Raw genomic sequence first — 20375 nt, forward strand, 5'->3', positions numbered from 1 at the left:
TGTATTTCCAAAGATTCCTGGCTCTATACAGTATACTGTCACAGGCATGCCTGTGCTTTGATCTGCATTGTGGAGGTAACTCTTAGAAGCTTATCTGCATTCCTCTCCCATTCCCACCAGTCTGACGACGCTGCAGAATATTTTAAGTGATTCCTTCCACCAGTGCTCTTGACTTATCTCGCCTGGTGCACGGGACACTGGCAGAGCACCAACACCACAAACACTGTCTATCTGATGGCATGAGTAAGCATTTATGAACACCTATGTTCATGGCAGATTTTAGCGACATTGTTTAAGCACTTAAGCCCTACGTTTTTTTTTAATACTTTGTTGTGCGGTGAAAATAGCTGATGTACTGAGCTTATAGATCTGCTATTTTGACATTTTGCAACATGTTTAAAGCCTTTTTGAACAGTTTTTGCCTATTTTAATGGCATGCCCAACATAGGGAGGCCAGATTGAAAGTACGGTTGTTCAAATGTAGACCGGCCAGCCAACCTCATACTGTGCTGTGCATTCACTCACTCGTTCCGCCCCACAATATAAGTCTGGACTTTGGGCTATAGCCAGCTTGAAAAGTGGGCGGGAGTACTTTAACCAATCAGTGTAGCAAAACATCTCTCAGCCAGTCGGAAGAACGGCAAACAAACACGTCTTCTCGGCCGATGAACTCCGCTAGCGCATACTCCTCTTCCTTTTTAATTGTTGTAATTGATTCCAACTCTGAAATAACTTCACTTATTGCTTGTTTTATTGTTTCAGCGTAACTGTTACACTTGTTGCATCGAGGGCAGCCATGTTGTTTTGAAAGCATCTACGTCACCATCTACACATGAACCAATCAGGGGAACCTTTTCACTTGTTGTGCGGACAGCAGTTGAAACGCAGTCACTGATTGGCCCCGATCAGAAAATGATCAAACTTCTCATACTCGGTGCCTATCTGCTGAAGTCCAGACCTCATACCGTGGGAAGGAGGAATGAGAGAACTCAGAATGAGGGCTGGCCCGCCAGGCTAGTTCAAATGTACTCTGCCCAGAGATTCATTTAATTAGCTTAAGAAGAAGAGAGAAAAGAAAAAGCACACAGCTGCCATTCAGCTCTAATTGGTTATTGCAATATGATGTCCCCAACTCTGGCTTTGTTTACTGCACATGGCAGTCGTTAGATGGGCACCGTTGCCATCATTTGAGTCATCACAATTTTTGTGACATTCTGGTGAAAATCTGATATCATTATATTGGTCAGTGCTGAGTAGTCACATAAAAAAGGCAATGGAACGGGGCCAGAGATGGGAGCTACTGAGTGACATGAAGTGAAAGGGAAAGCTAGCTTTAAAAACAAGAGGAGTAAACAGTCTGTTTGTGTGTCTGTAGGAGCCAGACTAATCAGAGATATAGTTGTTGCCAGCACAAACCTCCATCTCCATATTTTAACTTTTTGTGTTATATCGTAAATGAATGCCCTACTTCAGGGGTTCTCAAAACTTTTTAGGCCGTGACCCCCAAAATAAACATATTTGAATTGGGGACCCCCAACCTACAAGCACTTGGAATTGTAGGTATGACATTTAATGTGACTCGGTTCCACAGATACCGGTAAAAATTGTGAAAATAGCCGATCTACATACTCACAGAGGCGTTGTGAGCATGTAGATCGGCTATTTTCACAATGTTCGCCTCTTGCTTACTTAATATTTGACAATTTGGTCAGTTTGGTATTAAAATGTTTTTGAAAGTCCTTAAATTGTCACTTTATAAATGTGCACATACCCTGTATACACTTATACTGTGTGTTGGTTTGTTTACCATTGAGTGAGAAAAAAAAAATTAAGCTAATCATCTGGGGACCCCACAAAATAATTTGGGGACCCCACTTGGGGTCCCGACCCCAAGTTTGAGAACCACTGCCCTACTTGATCATGCTACAGCGTCACACAAAAGCATCAAAAGTAGCAGATCATCGACCCACCCGTCAGAGACCATATAGTAGGTAGTAGATCCAAGGTTTTATTTATCACTCCCTCATACAGGTATAAGCAGTGAAACAGGCACATGCACACATAAGGAGGCTTGAGCCCCTGCCCTTTATCAGTCTGTAAAAAGTGCCCTCTCCAGACAATGAATGCAGTTTTTTACTATGGTGAAAGAAATGCAAATGCCTCCTTTCCATGCCATACCTGAAGGCAGCATTCAAGAGAATAGCCTTCTCCAAACTCCCCTGAACTTGAATGCAGCATCTTATGTTGGAAGAATTGCCCTCTCTGTGTAGACATCTGTCACGGCACATCTCCAGTATTGACTTGATTATGCTTAGTTCAGTGTGGTATCAAGAACTGAAAATAGCCGACCTCCAAGCTCACAACGCGTCGCAGCGCGATGCGTTGGAGGTCTCGTGGAGGTCTGCTATTTTCGATATTTTCACCAAAAGGTCCTTTTAGAAATGTCAGCCCCTGCCTCTCTAACATTCTCTGCACGTCCCTGCAGTGAAACATTGGTGGGACATGTTCCACAAGACAAGAATACAAAGATATAAACATATAAAACTCTTTACAGTGTAATCCATGTGAACCATTGGCTAAACTACAACCTGGGATTGAACCAGCTTTGTTTGGGGGAAAGCACTTCTAGCTGACCTCAATTCTTGCACTGTAGTTATTCTAGTTAATTAACCCCTATTGTACTTGCAGGATCCGAGACTGACTCGTTAAAATGCCCCTTTATGCCTTTTTAAATGCCTTATTATTCCTCATTCAAAGCATTTTCAATTCCCTTTGCATATGAAATATGCTACACAAATAAATCTGTCTTGGATATTGTACTTGCAAATCACAGCTGTTATTGCTATTGTGCTGTGAAAGGCTGATATTTTCTTTCTTAATTGCATATCCATAGTTCAACACACACACACACACACACACACACACACACACACACACACACACACACACACACACACACACACACACACACACAGTATCTGTTAACCATTTAAGCCCTATACTTTGTCACAGAACAAACAAATGCTAAAACTAGCCAATCTTATCCCCATGACTTCATGTCACGATGCAACGCATTGTGAGCTTAGATCTGATGTTTTCTCTAAAGTTTTGAAAGACATTTTGAGTTAATTAATACGAAGGGATGGCTCTACGTCCTCCCGGTGGGGGCGGGGACTGCCCATATTCCGAAGGTTCATTAGTCTGAAGGTTCATTAGTCCGAATTTAGTTAGGGTTACTGAGGTTAAGGTTAAGGTTAGAGTTAGAGTTAGGCATAGTATTCTTAACAAATTCGGACTAATGAACCTTCGGACCAATGCCATGGCACCGGTGGGGGCTCCTCACTGGCAGGTGAGTCAGAAGGATAGAACAACAGTGACAACATTCAGACGTGTGTAAGGAGGAATACATAGCATAACTAAACTGGGGCGAAAAGGGGGGTAAAAGCAGAAGTAAACAACAACAAAAAAAACGTCCTATTTTGTGGTGAAACAGATGTTTGACTCTTCGCCACGGCAATGCCATTTGACAAAAAAAAATCATTATTATCATTATGGTCTTTTATGCTTGCTGATCAAGTTTGAGGTTCTACCGGCCAGTCTTGGAGAGCCTGTTTACTGTTTAACATTACAGTTTGGTTCGGTAATCTCTCTCTCCAAATTGTTGAGATTGGTTCAGACTGCAGGGAAGATTATAGGGGTAAGACAACTAACTCCCCTCTCTGCAGTCTATTTATGAGCAGGCGGCACTAAGGCAGGCTCAGAAAATAGTTGGTGAGGCTACCCATGTGTTACATGGAAAGTTTGTACTTCTACGTGCTGGGAGAAGGTACAGTGAACCTAAGTGGTACATCAAGTACATCAAGTTTAAAAAATCATTTGTACCTGTGTCCACTAAATTATTGAATGAGGCTCTGAAACTAGCCTGACTGACACTCAGTCAGCCTGAATTGCATTTCGTTTCACTCCATTATTCAGTCTGAACTTTCTTTCATCCAAGGCAATTTCTGGGATGGGCGTTGCCAAAGAGGCAGTCTTCTGCGATTGGTTCACCGTCTGACCAACACAACAGTAGCAAAGCAGATGATGTAGTGTTGTTACTGTATGTGGCTGGCCTGTTGCTTGCTAGTGCTGCTTGCTAATCAAAGAAACAAGCAGAATAGGAGCGCTACAAACTAGTAATCAAACACAACATAACATGTCTGCTACTGATGTTTCATAGCGAGATCGATACGGTCGCATATTACCGCGACGGGCGGCGCAATGTTTATGTTTGGGAATGTCCGGTCCGGCGGCGGCGCTGGGTTACATGGAATCACACATGAGTTCTTGGAAAACCCCACCCACGCTGTTCACAAGACGCTGATTCACGACGCTGATTCGCCGGACGGATTTCCAAACGAGGAAAACCTCTTCAGTGAGAGCAACACCAGACTCCCTGAATCGCCAAAACAATTTTTTAAAGGGCGATTCAGCGAGTCTGGAACCAGGCTACTCTGAAACGGCACTGACTGAGAGTATTGATTAATCACTGCACTTGTGTAATGTTGTGCCCCCCCTGTGTTATGTATTTCTATTATGTATTGTCACTGATGATGTTTTGTGTGTGGCTGTAGCAGGGGTGAAAGCCCAATTTCCCTTGTGGACAAATAAAGTTTGCCTTGACCTTGACCTTGAGGTGGATTTGTTTACCCGCTTATATGTGGAGTTCATTAACGTAAGACCCATGTAAATTACATAACATGCTCTAAAATGTCACAATAAATAAAAATGTCTCACTTCCTGTTGGATTTAGGTCATGGCTCTGTTGCTTTGGACTCTGGACATGATACATACATAGGCCTATCGTACTGACTTTTATACATGTACTGTAGGTGAAACAAGTAATATGGGCCTTCAACTTAAAAACGGTATAGTGAACTTTAACAGATGTACTGATACATTTTTTCCCTGCCCATTTTTTAGATCCATAGAATGTTATCTTAATGCACCTGTGATGCATGTGCAAAGTTTATTCATTTATTTCAATAGGTCTCTGGCCCTAATAAGCTCTTTGCTCACCAGCCATATTGTAAAGACATTGGGCCTTACTTCCTTCACAGGTGTTACCAATGATACTGATTAAGGCTCTGTTCCATCCTGGTCAAACAGAGTCAGGGTGCTGATATTGTGCATGTTGGCTCACTGGAAACCTTCTGTTTTTAGACCAGTGGGTCTAAAAAAGTGTCCTTGAGGGGGTTCCCAATTGGGTTAGTAACTCTGAGAGTGTACTAATGGAACCAAATGATCCCGTACGGGTCCATTTGGTTTCATTTGTACACAGATTTATGGTGGTCCTTGGAAATCAAAACATTTAAGAACCACTGTGGGGTCTGACAGAGTTTCTCCACCCCACAGGTGCCTCAGGATGAGTGGAGTGGGTACCCCGGGGAGAAGGACGATGAGATCCCGTGCCGGCGGATGCGTAGCAGTAGCTACGTTAAAGCCATGGGAGAGGTGGACGACGAGAGCGGCGACTCAGACCCCAGCCCAAAGACTTCCCCGCAGAAGGCCGTCCGGCCCGATGCCCTTGTCCTCAAATCAGCCATGCAGCAGAGACCCCATATAGACCCCCAAAGGTAGGCCATTCATGTCGACTCGTGCATCAAGAATCACTTTTATATTGTCACTCACTCTCATACAGGTGTACGACCAGCGAATTGTTGGTGTGACATGTTCTGCAAGACAATTAACAGCCACCTGTAAAGGTTTGTGCTTGCACATGGACTACTAGGATGATGTACAGTACATTGCCAGAGTACATGCAGGAGTTTGATTGATTGATTGATTGAAGACTTTATTAGAAATAGGAAAAGGTACAGTTTCATGATGGTACAGTTCACTGGTACACGGTCTACTAAAAGGAGATCCATGAAAAGACTAAGCTTATTTCCACAGGAAACCATTAAAGTATCTCATATAACATTGAATGACAGACGAATAGAACACAGTACTATGCAGTAGATATGTAAAGAAAAAAAAAAGAGAGAACAAAAAAAGAAAACAGTAAGTCTAAACAAACAGTAAGTATATACAAAGAAGGGGCAAGGGAGGGTAGGGTTGGGCTAGGTTAGTTTTTTTTACCAGTTGCGAACGGTCAGTTAAAAGTCAGTTAAAAGTCAGTGAAAGGCAATGTCACATCGGTTTAAAGGTCTCATATGAGGGTCAATCTTGTTTGTGGAGCCTAACTAATGTCTACTGACACAAAGGTCCGGTCAAGGCGCTTTGTGGTTTGCCAAGAAGTGATGGGTCTGTGGCTAAATCATGCTGTAATGTGCACCTTGTTAGATATGATTTATGATACATAAATGTATGATTTGTGTATGAGGCTCATATGACCATAAAGGTTATATTAAGAACTACTGTGCCAGCCTTCCTCATCAGCTTGTTGTTCAACAACATTATGCCACTGTCAAAACTTGCCATCTTTCACAAACTCATCATTTGCTGTGACCCAGAATGGCCATTCTGAAGAGTCAAATAGCTGTTCTGCCATGGCGGCTCCAGGGAATAATCAGCAATCAGCAGGGGGGCTTTCAATTTTCCAAAGGGGGCTTTTTATTATTCAACACACCTGTATATATAGCAAGCCGTTTTTTGCAGCGTTTTGAGCCAAACAGTAATGTCCATTACAAGTTTTCTCATTGAAAAGATTTGAATTCCATTTGCTGCATGGACAACAACACAAGAATATACATCAAAACAAAACCAACTCGGTGCAGTGCCAGTGTAGGCTACCTTTTATTATTGCATTTTCACCAAACTATTCATTAATTTGAAAATGTATATTTATAATAATCACAATGAACATAAAAAAGAACATATACTGTATAATTAACACCTGTAAAACATCTTCAAATAATGGTGTAGGGTACTACTGGCCAATCTGGACTGGGGGGGTCACAAAGTCTAATCTGGGTGGGCATTCCCCCCAATGCCCCCCTGTGGAGCCGCCTATGTGTTCCATAGGCGGCTCCAGGGCAAAAATCCACTCGTCCGAGACAGTTTGCCCTCCTGGCCACCAAGTTGTGGAATAAACTCCCTGTCGCACTTAGAACAACGGACTCACTCGCTAGCTTTCGCCGTGGACTGAAGACTCACCTTTTCAGACTCCACCTAAACCCTTAGCACTACAGAAAAAATCAATGACCACACATGAAGCTAGTTAGCATTTGTTTTGTTTTTGTTTTTTTTAGGTTTTTAGAACTTTGATTATATTGTGTTTTTTCTAGATAGATATCCATTTGCATTTGTTATATTGTTGATGATGTACTGACATATTATCTTGTTTATTATTGTGATGTTATCTGCTTATTGTAAGTCGCTTTGGATTAAAAGCGTCTGCTAAATGCCTAAACTGTAAACTAAACTATAACTGTAAACTGCTTTACAAGACCATGAGCCAACCTGGAAGCTAGTTCAGGTCTGATAGCTAATCTGTTTAACTACAGTATGAACGATTCCAACTACCTGTACTTGGATGAAGAAGCAGACATCATTTATGCTGGTGACTAACATCGAGGATGCACAGCATAATATAAGAGATGCTTTTATCTATGAGAATATTTTTGATTCCTTTCTGTATAATGGCATCATCTCAAGTAACTTGTTTTTAAACCTAATCCTCTTACCTTTAACACTTTCTGAGAACATTTAAATAGTTCTCACACCAGAGGTTTTGTGTCACAAAATGAGTCTCTTGTAAGCATTTGTGAGCAGGTCAATGTGATACAGTATAAATGCGGCCTTATCTCTGTGCAAGCAGACAGTCTGAATATACTGTACAATAGCAACACTAACGGAAACAATAACGTCAGTGTGTCTTTTAAAACAATGGATTTATCCCCAACTGACTTTCCATAGAAAAAAAGGAGAGGTTCTATTAAGAGTTCTTATGTTTCTGAGAAAACAGCCTTCAGTTAGTATTTCTTTTTTTTTAACCCATTAAACCCGGGAAAGCATCTGTGTCATTTTAGATGTTTAAATCCTCAGAGAAAAACTCTTAAAGATGAAGTGCCATGATTTTCCCTCTCCTAAAACATGATTATCAGGTATTATGATTATACTAGAAGGAAGATTTTTTCCCAAAAAAGTGTACAGAAAGACTTAAAATTAGGTTTTTATGTGGCCACACCCACCAGTTCATTAAGTATCTCTGTGAATCCTGAAAGTGTTTGAAGAATGTTGAAGAATATTAATTTTATTTTTATTTTTACGCAAATCTTCTCTTCTGGGGGTACCTTTGGCACGAAAATGTTTGAGAACTACAGATATAGAAGGCATTTGTAGAATCTGCCTCAGGTCTTAACACATTGTCCGCCAGGTAGTCTTTTATAATTCAGAAATGCAACTCCGCCCGCGATTTTCATGATTTTACTTTATTTTGAAGGACCCACGGAAGTCACGGGCGTGACCACGATGAGTGTACACGCTGTTTGTAACATCATTCTTCTTTGGCCCGGTAAAGAAAAATTTTGACCGCGGAAATCGGTTCTTTAGTTATGGTCCGTTGAAAAAAAGCGTCTTTGGACGATCAACACAATCTGGGACTAGAATCCAAGATAAATCCACTTCTCTGAATTCTATACCATTGGTCTGAATGGAAAAACATCTCATCTCCCGAAGGATCATGGGAAATTGAGTCCCTGCTTTACTGCAGGGTGTATCAGACGGCTGTCTGATATTAAACAATGAAAAGAACGATTTACGCGTTTTGGCAAGCCTGGTTCCAGGCTGCCCATAGACCCCGCCCACTCTCAGAGTGGACTGTTTCTCTGGTCTGGAGTAAATTAATCGGCAGTTTATCAAACGAAAATTGTGGCTCCTCCAATGAGCGCGGGGGGTGGGTTTAACGAATATCCAATCCGTGCAGCAGTTGAAACGATTCAAACGAAGTTCACACACCAGGCAGGCAGGCACACACACACACGCGCGCGCACACGCTGATTTCACCAAGCCTTTAATGTTGATTACATGTTTTCTGGTTGCAGTTCTGTGTGGATCACTCACGTGCGGCCGCGCGCGTGCACGCTCGCACAAAAGTCCCTCCCCCGTAAATCGTTCAGAATAGGTCACAGTGTCAGACTCAAGCGTCAGCGGAGTCTGAAATCAGGCTACGTTTTGACCTATGGTGGCCAAGTGCAGTAAAATCTGAAAACATGTTTTGACATGGCTAAAGTGTTAATTAATGTGTTAAATCTGATCATGCTACATTTAATTGTAACAAATAAGCTCTTTGTCTGCTCGGCTGTCAATTAGTCTGTGATGAGTAAAACATAACATAACCTAACATTAGCTTTCTACCCTGCCAGCAGATATTTCTCAGAATCTAGAGGCCCAATTATGTTGCATGGCAACAAATTAAGAAGTGAAGCCTTTGTTGCTATTGTGGGCAACACTATGAAAAGGAACTGATCTGCAATTGCTTTTAAACCCCTCTGTTAGCTGCTGACACTGCTGTGGCATTGGCTTAGTACTGGAGCACTCACTGTCTCATAGGCAGTTGTGGAAAAAGTACTAAAATGTTTTACTTCAGTAAAAGTATCAATACTGCAACATAGAAATACTCTGTTAGGGTACGGAGCTTGTAGATTGGCTGTTTTCAAATGGCTGAAATGTATACAGTTGAAGAAGTGGTTGATGTATGTTTTGTAATAATGATCCAAATCTACTAAATGTAACTAGTAAAGTTTTCAAATAGTTGTAGTGGAGTAAAAGTACAATATTTGCCTCTGAGATGTAGTGGAGTAGAAGTAAATATATTTGAAATGGGAAATACTCAAGTAAAGTACAAATACCTCAAAATTGTACTTAACACATATGGTGCCAACCCCGAGTTTCCCGAGTTTGTATTGGTACTACCGCTGTGCCAACCCTGAGTTTCCCGAGTTTGGGCCGTTTTTGAAAAAAAAAAGTTTTTTTTTTTTAAAGTTTTTTTTTTTCAAAAAGTTTTTTTGGACCTCCAGAAATGTATTAGGCATGATCGCGATCACGAAATTGTATGTTTAACCCCCATACCAACTCATTCTTTCAAACATGGCAGCCATGTTTGTTTACATCTGAAGAAAACATAATGGCTGATAAATCATGAATGCCTGAACGGATTTCCAAGCGGATTTTTTTGTTTGAAAGCTGTGAACAGCATCTACACACGTGGTGCATCATCTAGGCATGGGCGTGCACTTTTTACACAATTGCACAATTACATGGAAGTCTATGGTAACCATGGCAACGCGAGACATTGAAGAGAAAAAATCATTGCAACATAAGTGTTAAGTACAGTTAAGTAAATGTACTTAGTTACTTTCCACCACTGCTCACAAGTACAACAGTGGTGTGCAGAGTGTCAAAGAACCAAATGGGTTCATGTTTGTGGCCAGGCACGTGCACACATAGACAAAGGGGGCTTGAGCCCCTGCCCTTTTACCCGTCTGTAAAAAGTGCCCAGTCCATGAATGCAGTTCTTACTATGGTAAAAGAAATGCAAATGCCCCTCTTTCCATGCCATAGCCTACCTGAAGGCACTAAGGCAGCGTTCAAGAGAATTGCCTTGTCCAAACTCTCCTGAACTTGTATGCAGCATCTTGTGTTGAAAGAATTGCCCTCACTGTGGAGAAATCTGTGTTGTACGCCTCATCTCCAGCATTGCCTTTTTTATGCTTAGTTTGTGGTATCAGGTACTGAAAATAGCCGACCTCCAAGCTCACAACGCGTCACGCTGTGAGCCTGGAGGTCTGCTATTTTCAATATTTCCACCAAAAGGCCCTGCCTCTCTAACATTCTCTGCACGTCTCTGTTTGATGCCTTTATCATCCGTTAGTTCAATATTTGTGGATCATCTTACCAAGTCTGTTGCAAAGCTGTCACATTCCTCCAGTGTTAGAGAGAGTAGGCTGCAGTACTGTATGCCTGTGCAAATCAGTGACACATTGTAGGAGATACAAGTCACTGTCTACTTACTAAAATCAACAATGCTTTTACGGGCATGGCTCTCCAAGAGTCTGTCCGTCTATCGGTCAGTGTGTCTGTCTGCGTTTCCATTGATAATCTCGCAAACCACTAGATTGATGCAGCTCCAAATGTATGGTGGACAGTAGCCCCCTCCCCCCTTTTTATACCAGATGATTTAACTTTAACTTTATAAAGGAAGTCAATGGCAATTGGATCGGGTTGAAATTTGACACAGGTATGCCACACCACACCGTTTCCATGTGGATCCTGAGATTTGCATCGGGCAGAAACCTTTTATGTTCAAGTTTCAGATTTGAACGTTTTTTGTAAAGCCCTGCTTCACCGTACAAGACTGTCGCACAAAACTAGAGAAAATAAACTCTGAGAACGCCGCAAACCGCTTCTTTTCACAGCGACGCTGTGAGCTTGTAGAACTGCTATTCTCGCCAAATATTCACCAGTAGAATAGGGACGTTATGGTTCAAGTGCTTAACCACATGTCTAGTGTTGCGAGAACTTGTTTGAGACACTTGAGGTTTGATGCTGTGTGCGTGTCCCTGCCCTCTCTCTCCTTCTGTTCAGCCAGAGCTACCACTTGCAAACCATGAGAGACATACGGCCGCACCCCGGCGTATCGCTGGACCCCGCCACCACCTTCAACCCCCCACCGTTCCGCTCTCGCAATCAGAGCTACATGCGTGCTGTCAGCACCCTCAGTCAGGCTAGCTGCGTCAGCCAGGTGAGTCTCGAACCCATGCACTTCACAGAGGCATCACTGGAGAGACACTGGAGAGGCTTCGAGGGAAGAGGACGAGAAAGGAAATAGTATTACCCGATTGCGTTGCCCAAGTTTTAGTTTAGTTGTTTTTAGAAGGAATTAGTAACATTATTAACCACTTTAAGCCCGGTGTCCCAATTTTGGGCATGTTGTTATAGGCAAACATTTTCAAAAGTAACAAAGATTGCTGATCTACTGTACCTAATTGTCGCCATGCGACACCATCATCGTATGATGACGTATATTTACATCGCCAGAGAACAGCGGTTGTATAGCAGTGGTTTGTTGAAGCCAATCCACGAGGAAGCGTTTCTGTACGCAGCAGGCGTGTGTGTTCTGCTGAGGCCATTGTCACTTGTTTTAAGCACAATGACAGCCAAACGTATAGGGAATAAGATAACTCTTGTTTATCTCAACAGGCAGAGATAAACGGGAGGCCCTGTCACACATTGGTAAATAGCCCATTATGGAAAATGTTTAATTGATGAGAATATGTCCATGTAAAATGATATTCTGCTAGCATCATATCTCAAATATTAAATAAGAACTTGTTGCATGCTTTGTATACTGATTCTCTCTGTTAGAGATATGTAAATTGAACACTGTATCTTGAATATATTTGCAAGAATAGGATAATATACCTTCTGATTTCTGAGGATTTGACTGCATGAGCTACCTGAACAAAGTTTATCGTCTTGAATCAGCTAAAAGGATGTAGTGTTTTTTAGTTTTTCTTTTCACTGTTAAATCTTTTTCTGCCCTTAACCAGGTTGAAAGGACCCCTGCTGTCCTATTTCCCATGTAGTATCATAGACATCTTTGCTAACTTACCTTGGGTTTGTGCGAAATGGAATGCTTTGCAAAATCAAACTGAATGCTCTTTTTGATTTTTATTGTTACCTTTTTAGTTTTTCTTTTATTGTCTTTTTATTTGGCCAAGATTTTTGATTGAGTTTGAGGTCAGCAAATTGACGGTGGTATTTTCCCTATATGCTAACACTCCTTCATTATTTACTGTGCAAAGGGGAAGAATCAAAGTGAGAAAGAGAAAGGAAGAGGAAAAATTAAGGACTGCTATTCCTGTTTTTGTCTCTCAGGTGAGTGAGACTGAGATCAATGGGCAGTTTGAGTCAGTTTGCGAGTCCGTTTTTAGCGAAGTAGAATCCCAGGCCATGGAGGCCCTGGACCTGCCCGGTTCGTTCCGCACTCGAAGCCACAGTTACCTCCGTGCAATTCAGGCTGGGTATTCCCAAGACGATGACTGCTTGCCTTCAATGACATCCTCCACTGTCACTTCAACTTTCAGATCCACGACAGGTAAAAAAAAATCCACCCCATCCCCGCCAAAAAGACGAGCGAGGGTTTAGACCACATATCCTCATACATTCTTATACATATGCGCACATAACTTGACATACCTACATATGTACAGTGGGGTACCCTTGAGCTTGAGGGATGCCAGGATGAATGAGATCCAGTCATTTATTTCTTTTCTGGACAACTGCGGTGCCTTCTTGTTTAGCTGCTGCCTCTGTGTGCTCCTGGCCCAAGCGCTCCAGTGGGTTTGCTTTTGTGTGACTTTGCATGATCCTGCACACGATTATAGCTTCCAGCCAGTTGCTTCATGGCGTTTTTTCCGAGCGGGACACTATAGTATAGGATAAGGAAGGGGCAGAGGGCGGGATAAGTGCGGGAGGGAGGGAGGGGTCTCATTGAAACCCACTCACATGGCACAGAACACCGCAACACAGCACAGTCACGTGACATGGCATGCGTAAAGGGAACAACAGGCTCCTGCTCTTGAGCATGTGAAACTGTGGCATTCGATATGTGTTGTGAGGCGAATGTGAACCATTGCAGAGAGGGGTTAAGATGATTGTGGCATGAGGGGGGATGGGGGTTTAGGGAGGCTGTCAATGTGTTTGTGTTGAGGACCCGTTGAACGAGCCTCCATCTCCCGTTCTCCCCTTGCTCTGTTATAGAAAACCATTAACCTACACCACCCACTATTAGCTCACAAAACACTATTAACAATAACAACAACCAAACAATTCTTTTACAAATATACGGTAAGTCGACAAACTCTAGATGGCCAGAATACACACTCATCATGCTGGTTGCACAAAGGAACTGTCATGTTGCGGCAACTTCATAGGTTCTGTGAACATATTGTGTTCAAGTTGGGTATACAAGTGGGTATACAAGTCTTTTCTAGTCCCAAATGTATTTGGTCGCTTTCAGTATTGTTGTGTTGTGTTGCATAAAAGTGTTATGGCTTATAAACAGTGTTGTCAGTTATCCTAACTGATTCATTAAAGAGGCATATGAACAGATTACCTGTTACTTACAGCAGTGGTTCTCAAAGTGGGTTCCAGGGACTCTGTGGGTTCCTTTATGGGGGTCTAAATTGACCCATACAAGTCTGTAACTCTGACAGTGTACAAATGGAACCAAATGGACCCATTAGGGTCCATTTGGTTCCATTTGTACACTGTCAGAGTTAAGGGGAGACCTTGACATTTGTACGTTTGAGAAGCACTGACTTACAGTATATATGTATATGTGTGTGTATAATATACATACCTGTATATATACTGTAACTGTATCAATACATAATACACGCAATACAAGAGTATTAATAAGGCTTTGTGCAACACAATGCAACCCCAATGCCTTATTTACACTTGGTTGCGCGCCGTGTCACTCAGCGAAGCACTGCAGCGTATTGTGAGCTTGTAGATTGCCTGTTTTCGGTGTGCACCACTGGCGCACAACTAAGTATAAATCACCTTTAAATCAACATTATGTTCTTTGTGCAAACAGAAAAAGAGAGCCATCATGGCGATATAACTCCCTCACTGTAAGTGCATTTGATGTACGTATGCCTGCAAGAGTAAAGCTATGAACCCTATTGAAACACCTTTTAATTGAACTAGATGCATTTAAAAAAAAATGTTATGACTTTGTTTTTTTGCTTCTTTTTTTTTCCACAACTTTTGATTCTGTCAATTTAGTTTGTACTCCTACTCCCCCCTTTTGGTGGGAATACTTTGTTTTCTTGTTCAAATCTGGAATTTTGTTTTTGTAATCCTCCTTTTCATGCTCAATTGGGTTTGCATCTACGATTTGCCTACATCGCTGTGACTGAACTGCCGAGGATTAAAGGAGTGTCCTCCAATCCCACCGTCTTTTACCTGCTGAACTATGTTCATCCAATCATGTCTCTGCTCCGATTCTGTCAGCCTACCAATGGGCTCACAAATAGCAGTTGACTTTTGCAATTGTTATGAAAGGCCTTGTGCAGCATCATCCAGTACGATATGTCAGACAACAAGGCTATGGCGGCTCAAAAGGATAATTTCCATTGAGGGTGATTGGTTATGTTTTGTCACCACCCGGCGATTAATCCATAATGCAGATAATATTTCTGGTGTCAACCTTTTTGCTGTCCTCTGTGTAGTGTTATAATGGAATGGGGGGAAAAGTAAATACTGTACTTAAAGTGTTAGTTCAGCTATTTTTGACATAAAGCTGTGTGAAATACTTGCCATTAAAATAGTGGTTACAAATGTATTAGTTCATTACCAGAGTCCTGTGGTCAGAGTTCTGGTCAGTTTTAGATGAATATAAAGTAGTTCCGGTGATTTGGCAGGGGCTCATGGCCCAATCATTAAAAATAGATGAATCCACAAAACTAGCGTCATTTGTATTGTTGACCTATTTCTACCAAATAGACCATCTTTCGTTCAACTTTGACCCCTCTGTCACATGGTACTATTTTTTGTGTCCAGTATCACTACGCTGCTGCAACGTATTTCCCCAAAACAAGGTGCTTTGCAGTCAGCTGATCAGAACAAAACCTCGCTCTATATGGTAGAAATAGGCCAACAATACAAATGACGCTAGTTTTGTGGATTAATCTATTTTCAATGATTGGGCCACGCCAAATGGCCCCCACCCCATTGGAACTACTTAATATTCATTCGAAACTGACCAGAACTCTGACCACAGGACTCTGGTAATCAATTAATACATTTTTAACCACTGTTTTAATGGCAAGTATTTCACACAGCTTTATGTCAAAAATAGGTGAACTATCACTTTAATTAAGTTATTAAGTAAAGGACCTTATCTAGCCTATTTTGTCCTTGAGCCAAGATAGTTAACCACTTAACCACGTCGAACCCTAGCGCCCCTATCCTGGGCATGTCATAATAGGCAAACTTTCACAAAAATAGCTAATCTACAAGCTCACAACGTGTTGTAACGGGACACGTTGTGAGCTTGTAGATAGACTATCTTCAGCAAAGAGATATCGTATAGAGGGAGACCCCCTGGAGGACCCTGGTCAATGAAGTATATAGGTTTCACGAGGTTGAACCCTATATACATCGCTGTACGTCAAACTAGTGTAGATTGCCTATTTTGGACAAATGTTCACCCTATATTTTCACTGAATGTTTGCCTACTTTCCCCTCAATGTTTGCCTATTATGATATGCTCAGAACAGGGGGTGTTAGGGTTCATGTGGTTAGGAGGAACTGAATTGAAAGTGGCTTACCAGCCAAACCCAAGGGTTTGAGGCTAGCAGGGAGAAGCCCTTGGGGTGGGGGAAGGGCAGACCCGAGGCCTTGGGTTGATGCTCCGTAAGGGCAGACGAACAGCAAACCCCCTCACCTTTTGTACCAGCCATCTCAGCCAAGGATAACCAGGGGGACAGAACAGCTGGAGGCCTCAGTGATGATTGTCGCAGGTATTTTTATCGTTGACACGCATACATATATCTATGTATATGTGTGTTTTTTTGCACTGCCTTCTCAGTAAAAATAAAAACACACCACTTTTTTATTTTAGAAAAGTAGAAACACCCCGTTAATGTTCTATTCAAGCAAGCAAACAGTGGTCCAAACAACTCACAGAACCCAGAGGCCTTGTTGAGCTCTTCATCCTGTATGATTTGATACATTTGATGGATTCTTGGCGGCATACTGACAAATATATTGATGGTCATAGTTTAAGGATAGAAACCACACACCGTCCGAGCTATGGTTTTAACTTCTTTATTTTTTCTTCGTCAGGTCTATCTATGAACCAGTTAAACCACATGCGGCCCCCACCTTCATTTAATGCGGCCCACAGGTTAATACCGGAATACTGATACCGGTATAATATTGATTTCAGCAGTTACAATTCCAAACATGACCCGCTTTAAATCCATCAGCTACTATATTACTAGCTTAATGACTAGTATAGTAGTATTAAAATGTATTTTTTTTATGTCCAATATATTTGTATTTAGGTTCATAAAGTTAACATGAGTATATAACTAAATGTGTTTGAAATTAAATCAAAATGTTACATTTCAGTATTCCAATTAAAAATAACAAAAACTAATTCATGATTCCAATTCAAAAGAAGCAAAAAATAGCCGATCTACAAGCTCAAAGCGCATCGCAGCGCGATGCGTTTTGAGCTTGTAGATCTGCTATTTTTTGCTTCTTTTGTATGAGATACTAGACTAACAAAGTAGGACGTAGCAATATGCAATGTGGCCCTCTGGCGTGAAGGTGGGAATATAGTGGCCCTCGCCATCATCAAAGTTGCCCTCCCCTGAGTTAAACACTATACTTAGTTGACCGGAGTACACCATGAGTCGATAGTAGACCCCCTCCTTTTTGTCACTGTACAATAAGTTCTTAAAACTAACTGTACAGTGATATACAGTATGTCACTCTTCGTAATTCCTGTTGTGTTATATGGGCTGTTATTAACTACAGTAGGTGGTAAGAAAACATACATAGAATAAAAGGTTATACTTACAAAATAACATGCATAGAAGAAAGGGTTATACTTACAAAATAAAATAATAGTCATGAAAAATATTTCATCAGAGATTGCGCGCATATATCCACTGTTAGAACAATAATGGCATGTCCTACCTGGCTGGTTCAGTTTAATTAACTCAAACAGATCACATCACAAGGCAAATATTATATTATTGAAACACAAAAGGTCTGGAGTGGAATTGGTTGAAGATCCACTATGGATCTAAACATTGTCGGATCTTGTGCTAAATGAAAGAAGTCTCAACCACAGCTCGTGTGTGCGGGTTCTATCCTTAAACTATGTCCGACTTTAAACCCAACGCCCACCGATGATACGCACGATAGTCAACCCCTCATCATAAATATTGCTGATCACACATCGCCTCCTCACTGGCTTCTGCGAGTTGTTTACCAAGTTGTCTATATTATCAGTGTAAATGTATGATACAGCTGTACGATCGATCTATCTCAAACTATATGTGATGTGTTCATAATCGCAACCATAAAATAGCAATGAATGTTTTATCACATTGCCAACTGTCTCCAGTCATCTGTGAGAGCAAGCGCGTCCGCTGTAGCTGTGTGAAAGCTTTCATTTTTATTTCATTTCGTTTTTTTTCTTTTTTTTTTCTTTCCATAAAAGTTGACCTGACATAAAAAGGCCGGCCCTGTGTGGCAAAGTGTTAACTCTTGGCATGGAGTCTGTCAGCTGTCTTTGACTGTGGGATTGCAGCCTCTCCCTGGTGCAGCCTTGTATGGGGTGGTGCGATAACCCCTCCCACCCCCCACTGGGTTTCTCCACGCGGTCCAGTCAGCCACGTGGCGATGGGCCTGATATGTTCAATAGGGTTCATATCTTCTCGCCCCTCACTGAGTTGTGATTCTTCTATATTTCCCTTTACATCTTTTCCTTTGCACAACAAAATGGCACAAACTTGACCACTTTAAACCTGGCGTCCCCATGGTTTTGGGCCTGTCATTATAGGTGAAAATCTTAGCAAATATAGAAAATATAGCAACTCTACAAGCTCACAATGAGAAATGTTGTGAGCTTGTAGATCAGCTATTTTAGTTTTTTTTTTTTTAAATAGGGCTTAAGTGGTTTTAAGGGTATCTAGAAACATTGTCTCGAGAGCTATGTTTTGCGAGAGACACTCTCTGGAAAATGAAAACAATGAGTGATGTGAATTATGTTTCACTCCATTTCATGCTGTGCTGTGCAGTGAAAAGATGGAAAGGCATGCAAAGGTTGGTGTTCCTTGACATGACTGAGAAGGCAGTGTACAAAACACCATGAAAAGCCTACAGTATGTGAGTCTAAAGACACTCAATAATATGTGAGTACCATGGCACATGGTATGCATATTCTGCCTTGTACCAACTCGGTTGGTATACAGCTCTCAATCACCAGCATTAATTGGGGTTAAACCTTAGGGCATTTTAGAGAAAGTGACAGACAGATATATAAAACAATATGCTATAAGCTTTCACTTCAGCCAGCAAACATTTGCTGCAACATTTTGACAAAACATTTCATGTTTGACCATCCAAACATGAACGCTACCCTGGGTCCTGTCTTCCCAGACGACTCGCTACTCACATACTGTATGCATTTCCGTAGATATGTGGTCACCTCCGGCTGTTCTTTTGCTTTGAATGTCCCTGTATTTGCATATTCACATCTGTCTTCCAGAGGGATATGATGTGCTGGATGGCACGTCTTTACTAAATGAAGACATGATAGACGACGATGACGGGGCCAGCTCCTCCGCCTATGTGGAACTGGAGAGGCTGGAGAGAGAGACGGCGGCTGCTCGCAGCCAGCACAGTACCAGCTCCACAGTCACAGCCATCTCTGTACCGCCGACGTCCCCGCCTTCGTACAGGGTCCCGGCCACCCCGCCCATAGCCGAGCCGCCCGTCCCCCAGGCCATCCAGGCCTTCAAGGAGTCCGCCAACATGGTGGCCGCGTTCAACATGCAGTGGAAGGACGAGATCTCGGCCATGCGCTACGAGCTCGCCGAGCTCCGCCGGGACGTGTGCGGCGAGCTGAAGACCTTCAACAGCAACTTCTTCAACTTCACCCAGTGCTACAACATGTGGACGCTGTGCCGCGAGCCCGGCAGCGGCAGCGACAGCACCACGCAGACGGACGACCGCGTGTCGGTGGGCATCCAGGCCGGCTCCAGTTGGCCCGTCCGGCAGAACACAGAGGATAAGTCTGTGATGTGCCAGCCGGAGCCCGCCCCTTTCAGCATCATGGACCTGATGGACCCGCCCCGCATCGAGATCATCGAGGGTACGCCGGAGGGGACGCCGGAAGGGTCGGGCAGCCCCGCCAGCCCGCAGCCCATGGAGGACTTCAAGTGGGAGGTCAGCAAAAAGCAAAAGCCCCCCCGCAAGCAGACGGACTCAGGTGGTCACAGAAGCGCAAGTCTGGAACTATGGAGCAGGAAATATACCAGTGGGCCCATGTCATACCTGTCTATGTCATTCTAATCATTCCCATTCATAGAGAGGGACCCCCCCCCCTCCCCAAGAACTAGATCAGGAAGTCAGGATACAAGCTTTGAGTGCGCTAAGGAAGGCAGGGCTGTTAAATGTCCCTTTACTCTATGCAGACAAAGTCTGACACAACCGGTAATGACAATGTTAATATCTTTTTTTTTTTTTTTTTTTTTTTTCTCTTCCCCCTTTTCTTTTTTTTACAATTCTCTTGTATAAGCAGCGAATAAGAAAATAATAATAATTATGATTAAAAAAAGCATTATGAGGAGACGTAAGAA

The 20375-nt window shown here is 42.3% G+C and overlaps 1 protein-coding gene across 1 annotated transcript in view; it reads left to right on the top strand.

Annotated features, from left to right (window-relative positions):
* dlgap2b (discs, large homolog-associated protein 2b) overlaps nucleotides 1-20088 on the top strand; it is a gene marked incomplete at both ends in the record, with an annotated part of 53546 nt that extends 33458 nt beyond the window's left edge. Inside the window, 4 exons of the mRNA XM_080744012.1 lie at nucleotides 5395-5615; nucleotides 11569-11725; nucleotides 12862-13081; nucleotides 19283-20088. Coding sequence (XP_080600138.1) covers nucleotides 5395-5615; nucleotides 11569-11725; nucleotides 12862-13081; nucleotides 19283-20088 — 1404 coding nt within the window. The remainder of the gene's footprint in view (nucleotides 1-5394; nucleotides 5616-11568; nucleotides 11726-12861; nucleotides 13082-19282) is intronic.
* Nucleotides 20089-20375: the final 287 nt, after the last annotated feature.

This window comes from Nannobrachium achirus (genome assembly GCF_963921795.1).
Source record: "Nannobrachium achirus genome assembly, chromosome: 16".
NCBI lineage: Eukaryota > Metazoa > Chordata > Actinopteri > Myctophiformes > Myctophidae > Nannobrachium > Nannobrachium achirus.